The sequence below is a fragment of the Heterodontus francisci genome, chromosome 14 (assembly GCF_036365525.1).
Source record: "Heterodontus francisci isolate sHetFra1 chromosome 14, sHetFra1.hap1, whole genome shotgun sequence".
Taxonomy (NCBI): domain Eukaryota; kingdom Metazoa; phylum Chordata; class Chondrichthyes; order Heterodontiformes; family Heterodontidae; genus Heterodontus; species Heterodontus francisci.
Genome location: NC_090384.1, coordinates 33232642 through 33250818, shown reverse-complemented (window position 1 = coordinate 33250818; position 18177 = coordinate 33232642). Strand labels below are relative to the sequence as shown.

Genomic DNA, 18177 nt, shown 5'->3' with positions numbered 1-18177 from the left:
TGGCAGGTCACATATTTTTTGAATTGCATCCAATATAATTTGAACTGTCAGACATGCACACTGGAAGCCAGTGGCGCACTGCAGAGAAATTCAATATTGCTGGGTCCAGGATTAAATAGCTTTCAGTATAGTTTACTGTGACTTAGAGAAGGGGCACATTGCTGCACTGATTGGATTGAGAAGTTCCACTCCACTGCAATTGAATTTTCAAGGAGCCCTTCAGTGATAGCTGTCTGTGGATTATTTGAGTTGTGGAACTCATGTTTTTCTCTGGTAATTGGTCCTCCAGAAGGGATGTATAGTGTGGATATTTTATCTTCAAATCAGCGTTACACTGCACTTGAATAAACAAACCCTTGTTTATCCTTTCTGCTTCTGCTTTATACTTAGTTGTTAATACAATAAACTTTTCCAATTTAGCTGATACTTGTCAATATCTTGCTATGTGCAAAACTACTGATGGAGGGTGAAGTAAAACACACATATTTGTGATGAACTTAAGCTTTTTAAAGAGTAAACAATTGTCATCAGAATTCGATAGGTCACTTGGCATTTAGTAAATGTGAACTAGTATGCGTAGATTTTGCTTTTTTAGTTTTCATTTTGCTTACTTACCATGGTAAAGAATATTCTAGATTTGGTACTTGTCTGAGCTCCAATTTCCAGAGCTTCGAGACCGTCCAGAAGAATGTAATCAAGTTGTCCCAGTCTTTGGCAAAACTATAATTGAAGGAAGTAACAGTATGCATACATGATTTCTGGTGTCACTCTGTTTCCTGAAGGTGTATTTTCACAATTAAATTAAAACACGCACCTATGTACACCATCACCTTTAACCACACTGGTTGAATATATTTCTGGCCATGCAGTTATCTAGAGTGCAAGTGTTAATTAGTGGTATGATAGCTGCTTGATTCTTCATGAGTGTCATTTCATAGAACTAAATGTTGAACTTAAAAGTTTTAGTAATCTGAGGTTGATTCCTTTTAGTAATCAGGAATTTTACGGTGGAACTACTTTATAAACATTAGTTCTCTCATTGCTACAACATTGGAATTCAGGATTTTCAATTGTCCGAGATACACTTTGTTACAGTACTGTATTGTAGCGTCTTACATGTTCTCAAAGCCAATAAAGTACTTTTGAAGGGAAAGCACTGTTGTCATGTAGCAAAATTAGGCCATTTTTGCAAAGCAAGATCCCATAAATGGCAATAAGATGAATGACAAGATAATTTTGTTGGTATTGGCTGCAAGAACTTCCCTGTTCTTCAAATCGTGACATGGAACCTTTTTCAGATTGGATCTTGTCTTACTGTCTTCTGAAAGACACCACCTCAGACATTGCAGCACTCTCTTGGTACTACACTGAAGTGTCAGCTCAAATTATGTGCACAAATTTCTGGAGTAGGACCTGCAACCTTCTGACTCAGAAATTAAAGTGATAGCAGTAAGCCAAGACTGTGGCTAACAAATATGCTAATGACTGATAGGTATTATAACCCAGTAAAGCATATGATCAAGGCCACTGAGAAATTTGCTTTAGTCTGAGATACTGCAACTCAGTCTGGAATCTTTGGCTTCTCTCAGCACAAATAGTTCTTTTGTTATAAATCACCACATATTATGGATCAAGTTAGCAATGCAGAAAATCACTAGAACTGACTATTTTAAACCTTGGTCATTCATATACTACATCTTTGTATGCAGAGCCAAGAATCGGCAGTCAATTCTAATCGATTCACCACTGCCCTCACCCACCCCCCACAACTTCCTGGTAATAAATAGTTGTTCTAGCTTCCAATTTGCTGATTTCCAGAAAGTGAGAAGAAAATTCAGAAAATCTTGTCAAGCCACGCTGCTGCAACTCCTCATGACTGAGGGCATTTTGAATGAGAAATTACCATTCAAACGTTTTTCCGAACGTTTGTGATGAAGGCACGTCAGCCATCGTTTCTCTCGTCCTCTTGTTATAAGAGCTGTGAAAATTCAAGTGATCATTTGTTCTGTCAGTTAATTTAATCCAAAATGTAAATTGATTCAACACAATATAACCTTATTTAACAAGCTGCAATCGCTTTCAAATGTATTGTGTAATTTCTTTAGAATTGGTTTTGGGATTCCATAGGGTTGTTTGTAAAGTGCAGGTATTTACAGTTAGCAGAATAGAGATGGGAAATTCCTTGAAAATGGCTGTGTAAGATGGGCAAGGTCAGCAAGTTTTTTTTTTGTCCTGAGCTTCCTATAATGTTCTAAGGAATAACCCACTACTTATTTCTGGTTACTTTTCCTCACGTTGTTACTTACCATACTGAGTAGGAATGATAGTGAAGTTCACGTGATATCAATTTGCATCCATTTCAGTAAACTGTTCTACGCTCATGTCATTAATATATGTCAACCCTAGTGGATCGAACAAAGACTAAATTAATGATAAAAGTGTTCCCTGACGATTCAAAAATTGAATGCGCTGCAAGTATGGTACTAAATCATATGCCCCAGTTTGATCCTTTTTTAAACTGAGGTCTTACAGGTGACCTGCGTGGGTGGGGAGTGGGAGAGTCAGGTTTCTACTTTTGATAGTTAGCGATTTACCTGTCTGGCAGTTGGGTTCACCATTTATCTCCCCAACAATTGCTCTGCTGACACCCACTTCACACATGAAGAATGGTCATCTTGGCAACAATTTTCCAGTACCTTTGGAATTGTGCCTCAGAATGTGACACCACCATCAGGAGAGGAAAGCAGTGTGAAGCAGAGGACAAATAAATTTATTAGATCAGAGGATTCATAGCAAGCTAATAATTAAAAACCTAGTTTTCTTTACCTCATCTTTTCAGTGGCTGCTTTAATGAATCAGGCAAATTTATATTGGGATTGCGGCTGGACACAGTTCCCTGTATGTTGGGAACTGGCACTTCTCTAACACCAGTGTAAAAGCAGCTTGGAGTGCTACGTTGTTTGATAAATTAACTTTTTAACCATGCTTTGTTATAAAGTCCCGGCTGTGTACAATTATGTAGGACTGTGTTTGAAAGCCTTGGACCATGGTGATCGTATATTGTTTAATAATTACTTATTCTTCTCATGCTTTTGTTTAGCTTCATATATAATTTGTGTTTCACCGCGGAACCACTATTCTACAAATCTGTTTTTTTGCAAATGGCTGCCAATATTAAATTCCATCTGTTTTGTTTGTGTAATATTCACAGTAGTGTTGCTGAAATCCAGTTGATTCTAGTGTTTGATATGACCAGCTGTAATCTACATTCTAGTAGCATGGGACAAAGCAATAACAACTACTCAGATACAGATAAACATGCACGTACTGTGCAACAAGCTGAGTAGACTCAATGTAGACATTGCAGCACTTCAGGAGACTCCCCTCCCCGCGAGTGGATCTCTAGCAGAGCAAGACTACACCTTCTTCTGGCAGGGCAGGGATCCTGAAGAACCAAGACAGCATGGAGTGGACTTCGCCATCAGAAACTCCTTGCTCAGCATGATAGAGCCTCCCTCAAATGGCTCGGAACGCATACTGTCCATCTGACTGGTCACCACCTCTGGTCCAGTACACCTACTCAGCATCTATGCTCCAACACCCTGCTCCCCACCTGAAGCTAAAGATCAGTTCTACGAGGAACTCCATAACATCATTAGCAGCATCCCCAACACCGAACACCTATTCCTCCTGGGGGACTTTAATGCCAGGGTTGGGGCCGACCATGACTCATGGCCCTCCTGCCTTGGGCTATGGCGTTGGAAGGATGAATGAGAACGGGCAGAGACTGCTTGAGTTGTGTACCTCTGCATCACCAACTCGTTCTTTCACACTAAACCCTGTCACCAGGTTTCATGGAGGCACCCAAGATCGCGTTGTTGGCACCAGCTAGACCTCATTGTCACAAGGCGAGCCTCCTTAAACAGTGTTCAAATCACACGCAGCTTCCACAGTGCGGACTGCAACACCGACCACTCCCTGGTGTGCAGCAAGGTTAGACTCAAACCAAAGAAGTTGCATCATTCCAAGCAGAAGGGCCACCCGCGCAACAACACGAGCAGAATTTCTCACCCACAGCTGTTACAAAAATTTCGAAATTCACTTGTAACAGCCCTTCACAACACTCCCACAGGCGATGCTGAGACCAAGTGGGCCCACATCAGAGATGCCATCTATGACTCAGCAATGGCCACCTATGGCAAACGTGTGAAGCTGATTGCAGACTGGTTTCAATCTCACATTGAAGAGCTGGAACCTGTCATAGCCGCTAAGCGCATTGCACTGTTGAACTACAAGAAAGCCCCCAGCGAGTTAACATCCAGAGCACTTAAAGCAGCCAGAAGCACTGCACAAAGAACAGCCAGGCGCTGCGCAAATGACTACTGGCAACACCTATGCAGTCATATTCAGCTGGCCTCAGACACCGGAAACATCAGAGGAATGTATGATGGCATTAAGAGAGCTTTTGGGCCAACCATCAAGAAGATCGCCCCCCTCAAATCTAAATCAGGGGACATAATCACTGACCAACGCAAATAAATGGACCGCTGGGTGGAGCACTACCTAGAACTGTACTCCAGGGAGAATGTTGTCACTGAGACTGCCCTCAATGCAGCCCAGCCTCTACCAGTCATGGATGAGCTGGACATATAGCCAACCAAATTGGAACTCAGTGATGCCATTGATTCTCTAGCCAGCGGAAAAGCCCCTGGGAAGGACAGCATTACCCCTGAAATAATCAAGAGTGCCAAGCCTGCTATACTCTCAGCACTACATGAACTGCTATGCCTGTGCTGGGACGAGGGAGCAGTACCCCAGGACATGCGCGATGCCAATATCATCACCCTCTATAAAAACAAAGGTGACCGCGGTGACTGCAACAACTACCGTGGAATCTCCCTGCTCAGCATAGTGGGGAAAGTCTTTGCTCGAGTCGCTCTGAACAGGCTCCAGAAGCTGGCCGAGCGCGTCTACCCTGGGGCACAGTGTGGCTTTCGTGCAGAGAGATCGACCGTTGACATGCTATTCTCCCTTCGTCAGATACAGGAGAAATGCCGTGAACAACAGATGCCCCTCTACATTGCTTTCATTGATCTCACCAAAGCCTTTGACCTCGTCAGCAGACGTGGTCTCTTCAGACTACTAGGAAAGATTGGATGCCCACCAAAGCTACTAAGTATCATCACCTCATTCCATGACAATATGAAAGGCACAATTCAACATGGTGGCTCCTCATCAGAGCCCTTTCCTATCCTGAGTGGCGTGAAACAGGGCTGTGTTCTCGCACCCACACTTTTTGGGATTTTCTTCTCCCTGCTGCTTTCACATGCGTTCAAGTCCTCTGAAGAAGGAATTTTCCTCCACACAAGATCAGGGGGCAGGTTGTTCAACCTTGCCCGTCTAAGAGCGAAGTCCAAAGTACGGAAAGTCCTCATCAGGGAACTCCTCTTTGCTGACGATGCTGCTTTAACATCTCACACTGAAGAGTGCCTGCAGAGTCTCATCGACAGGTTTGCGGCTGCCTGCAATGAATGTGGCCTAACCATCAGCCTCAAGAAAATGAACATCATGGGGCAGGATGTCAGAAATGCTCCATTCATCAATATTGGCGACCACGCTCTGGAAGTGGTTCAAGAGTTCACCTACCTAGGCTCAACTATCACCAGTAACCTGTCTCTCGATGCAGAAATCAACAAGCGCATGGGAAAGGCTTCCACTGCTATGTCCAGACTGGCCAAGAGAGTGTGGGAAAATGGCGCACTGACACGGAACAAAAAAGTCCGAGTGTAGCAAGCCTATGTCCTGGCAGCGAGGCCTGGTCAAGGTATGTCGGCCAAGAGCGACGTCTCAATTCATTCCATCTTCACTGCCTCCGGAGAATACTTGGCATCAGGTGGCAGGACCGTATCTCCAACACAGAAGTCCTCGAGGCGGCCAACATCCCCAGCTTATACACACTACTAAGTCAGCGGCGCTTGAGATGGCTTGGCCATGTGATCCGCATGGAAGATGGCAGGATCCCCAAAGACACATTGTGCAGCAAGCTCGCCACTGGTATCAGACCCACCGGCTGTCCATGTCTCCGCTTTAAAGACGTCTGCAAACGCGACATGAAATTCTGTGACATTGATCACAAGTCGTGGGAGTCAGTTGCCAGCATTCGCCAGAGCTGGCGGGCAGCCATAAAGGCGGGGCTAAAGTGTGGCGAGTCGAAGAGACTTAGTAGTTGGCAGGAAAAAAGACAGAGGCGCAAGGACAGAGCCAACTGTGTAACAGCCCTAACAAACAAATTTTTCTGCAGCATCTGTGGAAGAGCCTGTCACTCTAGAATTGGCCTTTATAGACACTCCAGGCGCTGCTTCACAAACCACTGACCACCTCCAGGCACTTACCCATTGTCTCTCGAGATAAGGAGGCCAAAGAGAAGAGAGACTGCTCCCGGGCTCATTTTCTAATAAACCATCCCAGTTATATTATACAGTTGTATTTTTTCTTTTTAATGGTTGTAAAGGTCATAACATTTTCAATTAAATGGTTGGTTGGGCCCACAGGAAGTATTGCCTGCTGTTTCTCTTTGCTACTTTCCTGAAGTATTATTGGAGTTATCCACTAGCATGGTATGTAGAAAAAGAAACAAAAAGTCATTTTTAATTATTCTCAAACTCTCACTTTTTTATTTTTCTTCTCTCTGTTTCTCGCATTTATTTATTTATTTATTATACACACATAGCACCCCTCTGGCCCCAACCTACTTGAATTGGAATTACAGCCTCAGCTAACTTATTATTATGGGTTTTTCATGGAACCAAGATCTACCACTGGTTGCTGTAAGTTGACCATATGCCCTGCAATGCAGGCATGCTCCACATACAATGCAGCCAAATGGGAACCAACTTCCCTCCACTCCCATTCCCAGCATCACTTTGTGAAATCCATTGGAGTAATTCATTATTTTCTAAACATCTATCCAGTTGCAGAACCTTTTTGGAGGGCAATTTTCTGGTTTCAGTAATAACTAAAAGCATTTCTCAAATGTTTAAAAAAAGTCTTTTGCTTTATGGTTTTGTATTGATCACTTGTACTGAACACAGTATTCTGTAGTAAAATGTAGTATTCTGTAGCGATAGTCAGCACGGTTTTGCGAAAGGTAGGTCGTGCCTCACAAACCTTATTGAGTTTTTCGAGAAGGTGACCAAACAGGTGGATGAGGGTAAAGCAGTGGATGTGGTGTATATGGATTTCAGTAAGGCGTTTGATAAGGTTCCCCACGGTAGGCTATTGCAGAAAATACGGAAGTATGGGGTTGAAGGTGATTTAGAGCTTTGGATCAGAAATTGGCTAGCTGAAAGAAGACAGAGGGTGGTGGTTGATGGCAAATGTTCATCCTGGAGTTTAGTTACTAGTGGTGTACCGCAAGGTTCTGTTTTGGGGCCACTGCTGTTTCTCATTTTTATAAATGACCTGGATGAGGGTGTAGAAGGGTGGGTTAGTAAATTTGCGGATGACACGAAGGTCGGTGGAGTTGTGGATAGTGTCGAAGGGTGTTGTAGGGTACAGAGGGACATAGATAGGCTGCAGAGCTGGGCTGAGAGATGGCAAATGGAGTTTAATGCGGAGAAGTGTGAGGTGATTCACTTTGGAAGGAGTAACAGCAATGCAGAGTACTGGGCTAATGGGAAGATTCTTGGTAGTGTAGATGAGCAGAGAGATCTTGGTGTCCAGGTACATAAATCCCTGAAAGTTGCTACCCAGGTTAATAGGGCTGTTAAGAAGGCATATGGTGTGTTAGCTTTTATTAGTAGGGGGATCGAGTTTCGGAGCCACGAGGTCATGATGCAGCTGTACAAAACTCTGGTGAGGCCGCACCTTGAGAATTGCGTGCAGTTCTGGTCACCGCATTATAGGAAGGATGTGGAAGCTTTGGAAAGGGTGCAGAGGAGATTTACTAGGATGTTGCCTGGTATGGAAGGAAGGTCTTACGAGGAAAGGCTGAGGGACTTGGGGTTGTTTTCGTTAGAGAGAAGGAGGAGGAGAGGTGACTTAATAGAGACATATAAGATAATCTGAGGGTTAGATAGGGTGGATAGTGAGAGTCTTTTTCCTCGGATGATGATGGCAAACACGAGGGGACATAGCTTTAAGTTGAGGGGTGAAAGATATAGGACAGATGTCAGAGGTAGTTTCTTTACGCAGAGAGTAGTAGGGGCGTGGAACGCCCTGCCTGCAACAGTAGTAGACTCGCCAACTTTAAGGGCATTTAAGTGGTCATTGGATAGACATATGGATGAAAATGGAATAGTGTAGGTCAGATGAGCGGCGCAACATCGAGGGCCGAAGGGCCTGTACTGCGCTGTAATGTTCTAATGTTCTAAACACAGTAGTCTGTATTGAAACATATATGCTCATCTTATTGATAACTTCCTCTGACTGTCAACAGACGCAACTTATGATTCCAGTAGGATAAGAAATGCATGCATATATTAAGTAATCAGTGATAAACTAACAGTCACTGCAAAGCAGTATTTCAATCAGCTTTTAACGTACAACTAGGCTGAAGAGGAAAAGGTAATCATCATTGCACTAAAGGATTGGGATTCACTTTCCCATCTTTCTTGAGAAATTAGCTGCATTGCACCTTGGTAGGAAGAATTTTGGATCTACTGAGGCGCAGTTTTTGGATTTTTTGAATGAATCAAATATCAAGTGCTGTAGGCACTGCCAATGTGTGTAAGTAAGCAGTCATCTGCTTCCAACTGTGTCATGAAATGAGAAGGGACTGAAGCAACTAATTAGTAGTTGCAATAAGCAGGGAGAAAACAGAGAGTGCAATCAGCTGATTCTTATGCTGAATCTTTTAGAATCTTTGTGCCAAAAAATGAGAGTGATTATTCATCAATTTGTGATCTGTGCGCTGAGTAAGTTGGCCTGTGGAAAGACAAGACATTTTGCCAAGTATTGTGTGCTCTAAATTTTAGGATTCATCTTTCCAGCTTCCTCTTTGAGAAATAGGGAAGTATCCATCAGTTAGGTAGCCATTTTGATCAGTTAGTATCCTTCTGAGGCAGTCCAAGTGTCAAAGCAAGTTGCTGAATCAATATGCTGGAAGTATGGACATGGTTTTGGTTCCTTTGGTTTACACACAGTTACATTTTAATCTTAGACCATGAGTGTCAGTGATGGGGGCTTTTGCACATGCTGCGTTATCAGAGGATAATTTAAAATGAGTTGCCATCTCCCTGGCCTCTTATTTTGGGAATATTTTGATGTGAAGGCATCAAACATGAGTAAAAATAAGTTTTGTATGTAGTCTGTTATTACTAAAAATGATACTTGCTGATGTGTGCTTTTTCTGGTTGCTGTTGCAGTGTCGTGTTGTATCAGAAGAGTTTTATGTTTCCCAGGTATTAGAGTACAACTGTGCCATTGTATAATATGTGCAAAGCCAGATGGATAAATATCTTTGACAGGTTTTTTAAACCAAAAATATGGCTGCAGCTTATAATTTGTTTTCAAAATGAAGGCAACCAGCATTTTCATTTTGTTTCCAGGCAACTGTAGATCTCACTATCTCCTTGCTGTGTCCCCAATAAAATTGAAAGAATACCTTTTACTGGACCACACTGACCACCAACTGGAATGTCATTTCATGCATCAGACTGAAAAATTGAATTTTGCTCTCTTAATCCTTTTTAAACATAAATGTTTGGCATGCTGAATGCTTCAGTTGTTGGAAGATTGATCCTTGAATTTGAATGTAGTTACATTTATAATGTAAAATATTTTCCAAAGAAAGTGTGGATATTCTTTTTACATTTGACTTGGCAGTCAGTGTTGTAAATGTGTTTTCTTTAATCACAAACTATTGGGTATGCTTTATGCATTATGTGTCATCACTGTGCACTTTAAGAATATGTTGTTTGCATCTGTGTGTGCTGTATAATATGTGATATGGGAATTAACCTTGAGCTGGAAGCAAAGTGCATCTTTTAAATTGAAAAAGAATACATTCCGAGCATGCACTCTGCGAATTGAGACGAGGCCTGCAGGCTAATTGATATGCTGTTTTCCCATCTTTTCCAAATTGTCCACAGCTGAAAAGACAGATGGGCATCCCATAGTGCCACTCTAAAACTGTCTTGAGATAACTTAACCATGCTGCCCTGCAGAGAAGTGCCTGGTTGGCACTTCCCTACAGTGATTTACTGAGATTTGACACTCTAAGTGCAGATTACCGGTGTGAGCGTACATCCCACCAGACTGACACCATTCACTGGTGGAACAGATTCCACTCTATTGTGAACTGGCTAATTGAAGCATGGGAGTGAAGGAATTGAACTCCTCAGACAGGCATTTTGTCCTCCTCACGCACCTCCAACACACACAACTATATTGTTTGAACAGAACATTGTGGTCCAGAAAATTATATTAATTCAAGCCTCATTACAGATTTGTGGAGGTTGGTAAAGTTAGTTATCAGAGCGTGCATTAGTAATGTGTAGCTCCTTTACAATGGATGCAATAGACTTTCAGTGGGTCCAGGAGAAAGCTAGTATTGACAGGTTTGCAACAATGATTTTTTTTAATTAAATTGCACTGAAATTGGTGAATTTCACACAGCACAAATTTACTCTCAACCTAAATTTTAATAGGCAGCAACATGGTAGTCTCCCCAATATCAGGTATTAGTGGTATGGAAATTGACACAGTCACACTACGCCAAGGTACATGTTGGGATTAACTGAATTGTTGGGCAGAACAGAAGGAATTTTATTTTGCATCAAAGTTTTGCTATATCTTACCTGAGAGGGATTGATGATGAGCCTGACTGGAAACGATTGCTTTCCTTAGTGTGAGCATTTTTCTTAATGGATACCAAGGCATTTAATTCCGAACATAATACCAGCACAAGCTTTGTTAAGAGAATATTATTAACATTATATGGTTCTTTAAATGTTCTAACTTTTAGATACTTGAAAAATTTGAAGGAAGTTACTCCTGTTCAGATTGTATATAATGGTGATATTTTGGGTGTTAACAATTTCAATATGATAAATCAGAATCTGGCCAAAGTGGACTGGGAGTAGCTGCTTGTAGGAAAGTCTACATAAGACCAGTGGGAGTCATTCAAAAAGGAAATAGTGAGAGTTCAGGGCCAACATGTTAACATAAAGGTGAAGGGTAGGACCAACAAGTCCAGGGAACCCTGGATGTCAAGGATATAGAGGATTGGATAAGGAAAAAAAGGACACTTATGGCAGATTCAGCAGAGGCTCTAGAGGAGTATACAAAGTGTAGGGGGGTACTTAAAAAAAATAATTAGGGGAGCGAAGAGGGGACATGAAAAAACACTTGCGGGCCAGATAAAGGAAAATCCCAAGGCGTTTTATAAGCATATTAAGGGCAAGAGGGAAAGAGTAGTGACCAAAGTGGCAATCTGTGTTTGGAACCGGAGGACGTAGGTGAGGTTTTAAATGATTACTTTTCATCTGTGTTCACTATGGAGAAGAACTATGTAGGTGTGGAGATCAGGGGAGGGGGATTGTGATATACTTGAACAAATTAGCATTGCAAGGGAGGAGGTATTAGCGATTTTAGCGGGCTTAAAAGTGGATAAATCCACGGGCCCAGGTGAGATGTATCCCAGGCTGCTATGTGAGGCAAAGGAGGAGATTGCAGGGGTTCTGACACAAATTTTCAAATCCTCTCTGGCCAGAGGACTGGAGGACAGCAAATGTGATACCATTATTCAAGAAGGGTAGCAGGGATAAACCAGGTAATTACAGGCCAGTGAGTCTAACATCAGTGGTAGAGAAACGATTGGAAAAAATTCTGAAGGACAGGATTAATTTCCACTTGGAGAGGCAGGGATTAATCAAGGATAGTCAGCACAGCTTTGTCAGGGGGCAGATAATGTCTAACAAATTTGATTGAATTTTTCGAGGAGGTGACTAGGTGTGCAGGTGAGGGTAAAGCAGTTGATGTAGTCTACATGGACTTCAGTAAGGCTTTTGATAAGGTCCCGCATGGGAAATTGATCAAGAAGGTAAGAGCCCACGGGATCCAGGGCAATTTGGCAAATTGGATCCAAAATTGGCTTAGTGGCAGGAGGCAGAGGGAAATGGTCGAGGGTTGTTTTTGCGATTGGAAGCCTGTGACCAGTGGTTTACCGCAGGGATCGGTGCTGGGACCCTTGCTGTTTATAGTGCAAATTAATGATTTAGACATGAATATCGGAAGTATGATCAGTAAGCTCGCAGATGACACGAAAATTGGTGGTGTTGTAAATAGTGAGGAGGAAAGCCTTCGATTACAGGATGTTATAGATAGGCTGGTAAGATGGGCAGAGCAGTGGCAAATGGAATTTAATCCTGAGAAATGTGAGGTGATGCATTTTGGGAGGACTAACAAGGCAAGGGCATATACAATGGATGGTAGAACCCTAGGAAGTATAGAGGGTCAGAGGGACCTTGGTGTATTTGTCCATAGATCACTGAAGGCAGCAGCGCAGGTAGATACGGTGGTTAGGAGGGCATATGGGATACTTGCCTTTATTAACCAAGGCATAGGATATAAGAGCAGGGAGGTTATGATGGGACTGTATAAAACAGTAGTTAGGCCACAACTGGAGTACTTTGTGCAGTTCTGGTCGCCACACTATCGGAAGGATGTGTTGCACTGGATAGGGTGCAGAGCAGATTCACCAGGATATTGCATGGCCTGGAGCATTTCAGCTATGAAGAGAGACTTGATAGGTGAGGGGTGTTTTCCTTAGAGCAGAGAAGGCTGAGGGGGAACCTAATTGAGATATACAATGTTATGAGGGGTAGCCATAAAGGCGGGGCTAAAGTGTGGCGAGTCAAAAAGACTTAGCAGTTGGCAGGAAAAAAGACAGAAGCGCAAGGGGAGAGCCAACTGTGTAACAGCGCCGACAAACAAATTTTTCTGCAGAACCTGTGGAAGAGCCTGTCACTTTAGAATTGGCCTTTATAGCCACTCCAGGTGCTGCTCCACACACCACTGACCACCTCCAGGCGCTTATCCATTGTCTCTCGAGATAAGGAGGCCAAAGAGAAGAGAAGATAGGAAGAAACCTTTTCCCTTAGCGGAGGTGTCAATACCAGGGGGTATAGATTTAAGGTAAGGGGCAGGAGGTTTAGAGGGGATTTGAGGAAATTTTTTTTCACCCAGAGGGTGGTTGGAATCTGGAACACACCGCCTGAAGGGCTGGTAGAGGCAGGAACCCTCAACGTTTAAGAAGTATTTAGATGAGTGCTTGAAACGACTATAGCATACAAGGCTACGGGCTAAGTGCTGGAAAATGGGACTAGAATAGGTAGCTGCTTGATGGCCGGCACGGACACAATGGGCCGAAGGGCCTGTTTCCATGCTGTATAACTCTGACTCTATAACGTATGCAGAAACCATCATATTCCCTTTGGTCTTTTTTTTTTGGATTCACAAGGCTTGATCAAGTTGACAGTTTTAAAGCATCAAAAAAATGAAATATATATGTATAAACTTTTTTTTGAAAAGATCAAGCTTTTACTGGCTTAAAATTATTTGACATAACTTTTCTGTTTTTCTATCTTTTGTCTTTGTTTTTCCCAATATTCAGCCTCGGTGAATGTCCTCGTCCAAAACTGCAAGATCTACAATGATGCAAGCTGCGATATTTCAGCAGATGGACAGCTTCTGGCTGCATTCATTCCCAGCAGTCAGCGTGGATTTCCAGATGAAGGCATCTTAGCAGTATATTCCCTTGCTCCACATAACCTGGGGGAGATGCTGTACACTAAGCGATTTGGTAAGTGTATTGTGAAGAATACAACAATTTTTCAAGCCTTTTTTACTTTTAATATTCTATCACCCATGGTTTAGTCCTTTCCTTTTCTTCTGTGCAGAGTTCAAGGAAAGTTTCAGTACTTCATAAAAATAATTTACCTAATTGCCACTCACAGCAAATATATTTATTAAAGGTCTCCGAATTCAAAGCTATAACTATGGGGCTCGGTGAAATAAATGATGCTAAGGTTTGGACATCCCATAGGCTATAGAAACAATAGCTCCATAATCATAGAAACGATTATGGAGCTATAATATTGAAGAGAAGTCCAAGCTTTTTAAGGGGTTACCTAAGAGCTGTTTTCTAGATTATGAAAGGTTATAAGAAAATAACTAGTGATTGTTTCTATTCATTGAGACAGTTACAAATGAGCACTGGTTCAAAATAATCACAATGAGAGTTAAATGGATGAGTTAGAAAAAATCTGATTCAGCGATTTGAATGTGAAAATCTCTGCTGCAGAGCAGAGTTAATAACAGAAATTATATTGTGGCTTGAAAAAGAGGAATATTAACGCGTATGAGGAGCGAGCTGAAAAGTGAGATTAGACTATATGGGTCATGTGGAGAAAAACTGGTGAAGATGTGAAGAGCCATGTGGGCTCTTTCTGGACTTACATTTATTGCATTCTATACCATTTTTTTGCCTTCACTGGCTGTAAGGACAGTGGTGAAATGACTGAGCAGTCTTGATCCAGTTCCCATGGGTATGGGCTCATTGCATAAAAACTGCCCAAATTTGGAAGTAATTAGCATCTTCACTGACTGCAAGATGGATTTTGAGGTAAAAGTTGTGTTTTTAAAATAATTCTGGGATTCACTAGGATAGACAGCCAGAAACTCTTTCCTCTGGTGAGGGAATCCAGAACAAAAGGGCGTAATGCTAAAATTTGGGTAGGCCGTTTAGGAGTCAAATAAGGAAGCACTTTTTTATGCAAACCGTAATGGAAATCTGGATTTCATTCCCCCAAAATGCTGTGGGTGCTGGGTCAATTGAAATTTTCAAGACTGCTATCAATACATTTTCGTTGAGTAAGGGCGATCAAGGAATACAGAGGGTAAATACAGTTCTGGTACAAATCAGCCATGATCTAATTGAATGGCAGAGTAGACTCGAGCTGATGGGCCTACTCCTGTTCCTACGCTCCTAAAGGTGAAAATGTTATCTGTGTTCTGTAAATGTAGCAAATGTACAATCTTTATTTTTGAGAGCTTTATTTTTAAACCTATTTTGTGCTTGACAAATTTATTAGAGTTCTTTGAGGATGTAACAAGCAGGTTGGATAAAGGGGAACCAGTAGATGTAGTGTATTTGGATTTCCAAAAGGCATTAGATAAGGTGCCACATAAAAGGTTACTACATAAGAGCTCATGGTGTTGGGGTAATATGTTAGCAAGGATAGAGGATTGGCAAACTAACAGAGAACAGGGAGTCGGGATAAATGGGTCTTTTTCAGGTTGCCAAACTGTAACTAGTTAAGTGCCACAGGGATCAACTATTTACAATCTATATTAATGACTTGATTTAAGGGATGGAGTGTACTATAGCCGAATTTGTGGACGATACACAGATAGGTAGGAAAGCAAGTTGTGAAGAGGACACAAAGTGTCTCGAAAAAGATATAGATAGGTTAAGTGAGTGGGCAAAAAATTGGCAGATGGAGTACAATGTGGGAAAATATAAGGCTGCCCAATTTGACGGGAAGAATAGAAAAGCAGAATATTATTCAAATGGACAGAGGCTGCAGAATGCGGTGGTACAGAGGGATCTGGGTGTCCTTGTACATGAATCACAAAAATTTAGCATGCAGGTACAGCAAGTAATTAGGAAGGCAAATGGAATGTTGGCATTTATTGCAAGGAGGAGGGAGTATAAAAGCAGGGAAGTCTTGCTACAACTGTACAGGGCATTGGTGAGACTGCACCTGGAGTACAGTTTTGGTCTCCTTGCTTAAGGAGGGGTATACTTAAATTGGAAGCAGTTCAGAGAATGTTCACTAGGCTGGTTGCTGCGAAGAAGGGGTTATCTTATGAGAAAAGGTAGAGCAGGCTGGGCCGATACCCATTGGAGTTTAGAAGAATGAGAGGGAATCTTATTGAAACATGTACGATTCTGTGGGGGCTTGACAGGGTAGATGCTGAGAGAATGTTTCCCCTCGTGGGGCAATCTAGAACTAGGGGGCACAGTTTCAAAATAAGGAATCTCCCATTTAAGATGGGGAAGAGCAGGAATTTCTTCTCTGAGGGCCGTTAATCTTTGGAGTTCTTTTCTCCAGGGAGCAGTGGAGGCTAGGTCATTGAATATATTCAAGGCTGAGTTAGACAAATTTTTGATCGACAAAGGAGTCGAGGGTTGTGGGGGGCCGGCAGGAAAGTGGAGTTAAAGTCGCAATCAGATCAGCCATGATCTTATTGAATGGCAGAGCTGGCTTGGGGCTGAATGGCCTACTCCTACTTCTATTTCTCATGTTCTTATAAAACCTTTACCTATTATTAAACCTATTAAAATGATTAAACTTCCTACATCTTGATGAGAACACAAATGTCACATAAAACAAAAAAACTGACGCCATATTTTTTTCCAACCTGACATTAAATGACTTTGTTAAGATGGGCTGCAAATATAAAGGGAACTGAGAAGCAGAAAATGTTTTCTAAAACAACATTTAGGCATATTTTCTTCCATTCACTAATGCTAATGTAAAAGTTGGTGTATGTATAAAATTAGTTTTGTTAAATTCTGGGATTATTTTGAACTGTGTTTCTCTGAACAGAGAACCAAACATTTGGAAAAAATGAGTTCTGACTGGATATCCATTCGAAGAAGAATCTTTGACTAAATCTGCTGTATACTCCAACCACTGGTTATCGGAGTTTATTAGCCGCATGCCTGGCTGCCATCCTGCATTCTACCCTCCGTAAAGCTGAGGACGTCGAGAACGCGCCCGCCCAAGTCCTAGCTCGCACCAAGTCCAGTTCACCCATCAGCCCTGTGCTTGCTGACGTATGTTGGCTCCTGGTTGAGCAATACCTCGATTTTAAAATTCTCATCCTTGTTTCCAAAACTCTCCATGACCTCGCCCTCCATATCACTGTAATCTTCCTTAGCCCCACACCCTTTGAGATATCTGCACTTCTCGAATTCTGGCCCCTCAAGCATCCCAGATTTTAATCGCTCTACCAAGGTCCTAAGATCTGTAATTCCCTCCCTGAACCTCTCAGCCTCTCTTTCCTCCTTTAAACCTACACTCCTTAAAACTTACCTTGTTTGCACTAATATCTCCTGATACGGCTCATTGTCTAATTCTGTTTGCTAATGCTCCTGAAGCACCTTGTGATGTTTGATTACATGAAAGGTGCTATATAAATACAAGTTGTTGAGTGTTTCTATGTAACTATTGATATTTAAGACTACAAAATATGACTAGTTTCTGACACCCAGATGGAATGATAGAAGCACTTCTAAATAATGTGCTGTTGTAGTACCTCGTAGTGCAGCTGTGCCTTCTGTCGAAATGGAACAAGAGCATGTTTCCAACCTCCTGGTAGTTATTTTAAATTCTTAATCTTTTTTAATAAAATATGTTTTCGAAGATTATAAAATCTCAGTGCTTCCCTTCCATTTTATTATTAAATTTAAATTGCTTCTTGGTACTGAAATTATGTTGTAATTGATTCAGTGTCAATGGTGCTCCTTTCTTATCTATGATATTTAATGAAGACGTTCAACTAAAAGTGGTGGGCAGTTTTTGCATTAAAATGTAGGCTGTATATTTAAGATTTTGAGCATTTGACCAATATGTAGAAAATGCATTGTAATACAGGGATTTACTACAACCTCTTCTGTCCGTCTCCATTCTGGAATGTCATCTTCACAAGTTTATCTATCTAAGCAAAACAATTTGTTTTTATCATTAACCTGCATTGGTTTCCTGGATGGCAGCTGGTTTGTCAACTGAGCAATTTTGAAAGAAAGCCTGCCTGCCTGTCCTCGTCAACTTTCTGCACTCATCAACTTGGCAAAAGTGAATATCTTTTGTAAACGCTTTTGCCAAGTGGCAGGCCTCACAGTGCACTAACACTATAAGTAGTTAGTTCTTCGAGGCACTGAAGAGAAAAAATAGGGTTTTCTGTATATTTATTTTACGAGTTCACTGGCGCTCATCCCAGACTTATCCAAACTGAACAAGAGTGGCAATAATTGGAAGAAAAACTAAGCCACAGGCTCATTAATTTAATCTAATTTATTTATAATCAAGAACAAGTAAAGTTTTAGGTGTTTTGATGGTGAATCCGAAGAGGACCAAAAGGATCCCTGGTTCGATTCCTGGTCAG

General features: G+C 41.8%; 1 protein-coding gene across 5 annotated transcripts in view; it reads left to right on the top strand.

The window, feature by feature from the left end:
• The window catches only part of LOC137376960 (activating molecule in BECN1-regulated autophagy protein 1-like), a 577540-nt gene that overhangs the window by 379330 nt on the left and 180033 nt on the right, over nt 1-18177 (top strand). For all 5 annotated transcript variants that reach the window (XM_068045969.1, XM_068045971.1, XM_068045970.1 and 2 more), the window contains one exon: nt 13616-13804. In XM_068045969.1, the coding sequence (XP_067902070.1) occupies nt 13616-13804 (189 nt within the window). The remainder of the gene's footprint in view (nt 1-13615; nt 13805-18177) is intronic.